This window comes from Malus domestica, chromosome 08 (assembly GCF_042453785.1).
Source record: "Malus domestica chromosome 08, GDT2T_hap1".
Classification (NCBI taxonomy): Eukaryota; Viridiplantae; Streptophyta; class Magnoliopsida; order Rosales; family Rosaceae; genus Malus; species Malus domestica.
The window spans coordinates 28799631-28805742 of NC_091668.1; the positions used below are offsets into that span (position 1 = coordinate 28799631).

Sequence of the window (6112 nt, forward strand, 5' to 3'; positions counted from 1 at the left end):
TACCTCCAATAACCTTCGTCCCCATTTCCTTTTTATTTTATTTTATTATTTTCTCATTCAATCACATTCTACACCATTCCAAAAAAAAACATTGCCTTTTCTTTCATTTTACATGGTGCAACGCACCTTTCCAAATCATTGGCCCCATTTCCCCTTTTCTTTGTCTATTTCTACCAGTCTCGAAACCCAGTACCAGCTGGGTTGTTGTGGGAGTTACACAAAACCAATTCAATCCAAAAAGGCTACCAGAGACTGGCGTTGTTCTTGTATGGCCCAAAGAACATGGCATCGCAAAGCAAGAACCTCTCCATAGAGACATAAATGACAGTGAGGTTGACGAAGGCACAAGAGAGGGAGGCCTGTGTGGGGTCAGTCATGTCATCACCATTTCAGACAACTGAGGATTCGTGAAGGTCCTCGAGATCCATTGAGAACGACACGATCTGGGGTTCCAAGTCTAATGAGATTCTTCTGGATCTCTGGAAACCAGTTGTCAGGTACGAGTTTTCTTATCTCGTGACGACTTCAGGTCGTTGGAAATTTCAATTCGCACCGGAATTCGGTGGGGCGCTTCTGGCGCGGTGGGAGAAATGAAAAATGGACATACCTTTGCTTGTTTTGCTGCACCTTTGTTTGTCTGTAAGATCTCTCCATCTTTCTTGTCCACGAGAGAAAAATATATTGCAGGTCTAGCAGGGATAAGGATTAGCACATCAATAGTTATAGTGATAAAAGAAAAAGTGATAAAAGAAAGGTTGATGGATTTTTGGGACAATATGATCTTCCCTGTTTGTCGTGTCTGGCTTGCCGTCTCTACTCTGTGTTTATCCGAATTTATGGCGTTATGCTTTCCACTGACATGAGAGCTTCTCGTGCTGATAACATGTTGTAAAATCGACGGTGGGTGCAGTGGAATAAATGAAACAAGACACAAAATTTACGAGGTTCCTCTACAGTCAGTGTGACTGGAGTACGTCCTCGGGGCAGCAGTGGTGCTTTCATTATAATCTGAAATAATAGGAGTACAAAGATAACTCTCTCTATTATCTCCTCTCATCTTCCTCTATTCTCTCTCTTCCTCTTCCTTCTCTCTCTTCCTCTTCCTTCCTTCCTCTCTTTCTTTCCCGTGAACTCATCACATTCATCTATCTATTCTTCCTTTATATAAACAAAAGAAAGCACTATTCACTTTACAAATTTTCCACAAATGAATAGTGAAAATACTGTGCATAAATAGTAACAAACTATTCATGTGGGCCATCCACATATTATCACAACATAAATGGTCTACTGCAAAAACGAGAGCATACAGTAGCGGGTCAAAACATATGGATTAAAATTTAAAAGTGCATAGGTTACAGACTACGGCCACAAACCAAAACAAATTCAAAAATGGCCCGAGGTTCTGCAAGTGCCATTGTATTCCTTGGTAGTACAAACACTAATTCCCCATAACCCGTCACATTAGTGTTGTATTCAAATGCCTATGGATCTCATATCAGCATTTACGAGGATTCGACACCTGAATCGTCTGGTCCTGGAGCATATTGTTCAAAGTCACCGGGGCTCCATCTGCAAATCAAGTGAAGTCGGAAGCTAGCCATCTTGGTTCCCAGCAAACGCTGCGTACAAATAGGTAAATTAGGTCACACGTATTATTATCATTACTAATTTGCATAAAAACTTGTTGGGACTGAAAAGGGACAAAAAAATGACATTTCATGGACTTGAAATACAAACTAAATAAAAATGCGAGCATGAAACGAACCAGTATCCTAGCTGACTCAGGTGACAAGGGCTTTCCTTCATCACAGACAAGGAAGTCTGAAACAAGCTCTATGACACCTGCAAGTATGAATAGTAGACTCAAACGGTTTGCATTGTCTTCTCTTACATGCACAGAGACTAGCAAACCAATAAAGCAAATAGGTACCTTTGTTTAATCGAACAGGCATCCCTTGTTTTCTAAGGAAGGGCTCCATCTCATGACTGAATTGCTCCAAAGGACCCTCCTTGAGCTCCACCTAATACATTTGAAAGAAAATTCATGAGTTAATGGTAGGATAGTTGAAAGCTAACAACTACAACAAAGCCTTTTCCCACTAAGTGGGGTCGGCTATATGAATCCTAGAACGCCATTGCGCTCGGTTCTGTGTCATGTCCTCCGTTAGATCCAAGTATTCATAAGTCTTTTCTTAGAGTCTCTTCCAAAGTTTTTATAGGTCTTCCTCTACCCCTTCGGCCCTGAAGATAAGTCTAGAGTTTCAACTAAAACCTCATGATATTCAGATGGCGCTTTACCACAGTGGCAGAAAGCAATCATGGCTATGCATGCACCCTGGTGTGGGTTTGATCCCCACCGATCCCCCTCCCCCCTAACAACTAACAATTTAACCCACTACCGCTATCGTTTGTCAAAAAAAAAAAAAAAAAAACTATTAACCTCAGAATATAACACTAACAACACACACAAAAATCTCAAGAACCTTTTCTGTCGAAATGCTTCCTGTCCTTGCGAAGTCATATTCCTCATATTCATTGAATAACCTGCAAAAAGAATGAGGAGTTGAAAACGTAAAAAATAAAACAAGTATAAGGTACTTGGAAGAAAGGATATTTTCAAACTTTGAAACTTAAAAAGGAAATGAGCACAATTTTGGATACAACTCTCAAGGTACCCTACAGGATTAGAACAATTATATGTGGCAAAATAATGTAAGTATCAAAGCTCTGCACCAGAAACATTCAATTAACCATTCTTCGAGGTGGCCTTGGTTTTATACACTTGAATATATTAACTATCCACAAACTTATGTTTCTTCCTTCAAACTGTGTTATATTCTTTTTATTTCAACTATTTTTCAGGGGTAAGGTGCGTTAATAGAGTATTTATAATGTCGATAAAGATGGATGTGTTTTGTAATCCGGTAAAATCACAGCAGGCATTGATCTCATATAATTGACCATCATAGACTCACATATTTTGAAGTTCTATGAACTGAGTTATAAAGCTTCATATCAGCCATCTTCTATATAAGTAGATAATCCAAAATTCCACACATTTCCCGAGCTTGTAAACATGAGAAAATGTGAACGTTTACCTTTCAACCTCTTCCTTGGGCAAATTGGTAAAACATAGACCAGCATCTCCATGTAGAACCTAAGAAAATAAACATAAGGTGTAAGACAAAGTTTCAACTAAAAAAAGACAGTAGAAATCTTGGGTGCATAAAAGGAGTACCTTAGAGATTTTGTGGAGGCCCGGTCTAATCTCATCGGATTCAGACCGACCTAAGGCAATTTGCATGACTTTGTTTGAGCCGAGGAAAAACCTAAAAACAACAATGAAATCCCTCATGATACACATGCTCAAATTGTAGCATCCATTACTAAGAAACTTATCATTCCACAAAACAATTACATATTTACGTGTACAAATTGAAATTACCATATTAGGGGCACAGTTAGTTTACTCCAATACAGGATTTGCCTCTCAAAGCTCACCTTTTATATGTTAAGTTCAATTCCCGGGCAACAACTCACTTTTAATTGTGATTAGTTGTCCACAGGAAAGTGATCTTAAATCATTTGAAGGCTTTAAATTTTGATTTGGAAAAGGCTGGCTGGGTTTTGTAAAAGATGCTTTCTCACGCCCTTAAAAAGTTTCCGTCCCCAAAGCCACAAGAAGCATCAAATTTTTTTGGCCCACATTTTAATACAACCAATCAAAGCACAATAAAAAGTTGCATTTATCTTCTCAATTTTTATCTGTAAAGTCTCTCCTCTCTTATAGCTTAAATTGTAAAACAAACTATAGATGACCGATGCTCTCCATGATTTGGATGCAATCAAATTAAAAAGAGTTGAAACATTGATTGAAAATATTCTGTGTAGTCAACCAAACATCAGCGTGCGATTTTGTTTTCTCTAACTTTCACGGCATACATACTGAGTTACCAGTTACCACTAAAACAAATGGAGCATCTTGAAAATGAACTTGCCTGCTGTTTGATTTGAGCTGCTCTCTGAACTCCTTGAATTTGTGATTCCGCATGTTCTCAAAAGAGAACACATAAGCAGAACTGTAATCTTCCGCTGCCTGCCGAATCGTATTTACTATTGTTTCTTTATGTTCCCTTCCCTTCTTCTTTGTCTTGGATAATGTAACTGCAACCATAAACTCAATAAATCACGAAACGGACCATAACATTATTCATACAGTTCTCCAATCCATAAGACCAACGCTCAACGCTTGCGATATGTACAAGAAAAAATATAAAAAAACTTCCATCATATGCATCTGATTTCAAAAATATGAACTTCATTTTCTACATATTTAAATTTCTGTTAGCATCTCACTGCAAACATTTAACAAAGGAAAATAATATGAAACAAAATTCAAACCATATAATTTTAGTTTCCAATTTGAAACACACAAACATAATATTCAAGAAAATATAAACAAAATTCAACAATTCAAACCCACAATAAATTATATGTAACGCAATAGAAAGCAATCTCGTAACTCATGAAAAACAACCTGTTTTACAGAGATTTCACCTGATAGTTCAGAACATATATATACATATATATATATATATATTAAAATTTAAAACGAATAAAAAGATTGGAATTTCTTGGTTTTCTGCAAGTTTTCTCGGCAACCAAACAGAAAGGAGAGAGACGGCAGACCTTGTCGATCGCGCTTAGACTTAGGCATAGTGAAGGATAGGAAGCGGGCGGCTTCTGGTTAGTTCTCTGCTTTTTGCTCTCTGCCTTTTGCTCTCAGCGACAGCAGAAATCCCAACGAGCGGCAAAAGAGTTTTATCGTTCTTTGTTTCTAGGGTTTTAAGTTGCCAGTTGATGGCGGGTCGGTTAGGCCCGGTTTGGATGGGTCAATGGGTCATGTCTATTCTTTTGTGTCCCACGGTTATATTTTTCAAAACTCCAAAACAGCCCATGTTTAGAAAATTAGGAAAACTAATGAAAAAAGTTTGAAAACTTTGAGTTTTAACGAAAATGACAAAATAAATGGTAAAGTAAATAGTACCATGATTGACTTTTTAATGTAAAAATATGATTTTTCGTTAAAATGAACAGTACTGGGAACTTTTCGTTAAAATTCTCTAGAAAAATACTAAACTAAAAAAATTCATTTAGTAGAATAGGTTGGTGGATCGAATTTTATTCCGATACGATCCGAATTTGTTATAACTAACAGAATATATGTATTGAGGCTTCTAATCTAATACTAGCCATTTATTATAGTGATGAAAAAGTATTACGCTCATGCATGATATTGTGAGTTTGAACCTCGTCAACTTACTAACGCTATCGTTCGACTAAAAAAAATACTAGTATATGCCTACACACAAAATGTGTGAAATTTTTTACTTTTATTTTTTTTTAAATTGAAGGAGAGCGGAAGAGAGTGAGAGAGAATGTGGGAGGGGAGAGAGGGAGAGAGATTTTATTTATTTATTTTATAGATGATAAAATCACCATGCAAGTGAGGCTTAAACAAAAACAAAGCAAAATTTTATTTTGTAAAATTACGTTGTTGTTCTTCACTTTTTTGTTGCGATAGAAGACAAAAATGTATTTTTACCTTTTTTTTTTGATAAAGAAGATTTCATTAATATGTAGTTTAGATATCACATATTATTATTTGTTATATATAAATATGGGATAGGATCAAGGGACGAGAAAAACTTGTATATGCTTGCAATTGGATTTTGTCGAGTGGCAATACAATCTAGTCAAAACTCGTCATGTAATAAGTTTAAAATATACTGTTATTTTATCATGTTTTATTTTAAAATCTTCATGATTATCTCTTTTACTAAGGATATTAATTAGGAATTATCTACAACTAATTCATATATGAAGAACCATATCCATATCCCACTGTTAAGCCGATTCCCACAGGATATAAAAAGTTTAATTAGAGCTCTGCATAGTCCTCACAATCATTCCTGTAGTACAATATAGAAGAAAATTAGAAAAATGAAATCAAAATATAAAATATAGAACTTAAATCCTACTGAAAAAGTTCTAGTGTTCAGCAAAATGAAGCAAATATGAACGGTTGTGCATGCCTTTCTTCAAACGA

The 6112-nt window shown here is 36.1% G+C and overlaps 1 protein-coding gene and 1 long non-coding RNA gene across 2 annotated transcripts; both read right to left on the reverse strand.

Annotated features, from left to right (window-relative positions):
- Positions 1-1137, reverse strand: LOC139197950 (uncharacterized). Its single transcript, XR_011583366.1, has 2 exons — positions 608-1137; positions 1-479 (listed from the first exon to the last, which is right to left on the reverse strand). It is a non-coding gene; the product is annotated as an uncharacterized lncRNA (long non-coding RNA).
- A 175-nt stretch (positions 1138-1312) lies between these two features.
- Positions 1313-4857, reverse strand: LOC103411017 (uncharacterized). The gene is made up of 8 exons (XM_029107320.2): positions 4693-4857; positions 4002-4167; positions 3242-3332; positions 3102-3160; positions 2487-2547; positions 1934-2024; positions 1769-1845; positions 1313-1622 (listed from the first exon to the last, which is right to left on the reverse strand). Exons 1-8 carry the CDS (start codon positions 4718-4720, stop codon positions 1506-1508), a joined length of 690 nt encoding a protein of 229 aa, XP_028963153.1. The 5' UTR covers positions 4721-4857; the 3' UTR covers positions 1313-1505.
- Positions 4858-6112: the final 1255 nt, after the last annotated feature.

Excerpts from the sequence above, each read along its gene's own strand:
- LOC103411017 (XM_029107320.2), bottom strand. The coding sequence starts at position 4,720 with ATGCCTAAGTCTAAGCGCGATCGACAAG. Across the intron at positions 3,161-3,241 it reads GCCTCCACAAAATCTCTAAG|GTTCTACATGGAGATGCTGG; the intron begins GTACTCCTTTTA and ends TTATTTTCTTAG. Across the intron at positions 2,025-2,486 it reads GAAGCATTTCGACAGAAAAG|GTGGAGCTCAAGGAGGGTCC; the intron begins GTTCTTGAGATT and ends CAAATGTATTAG.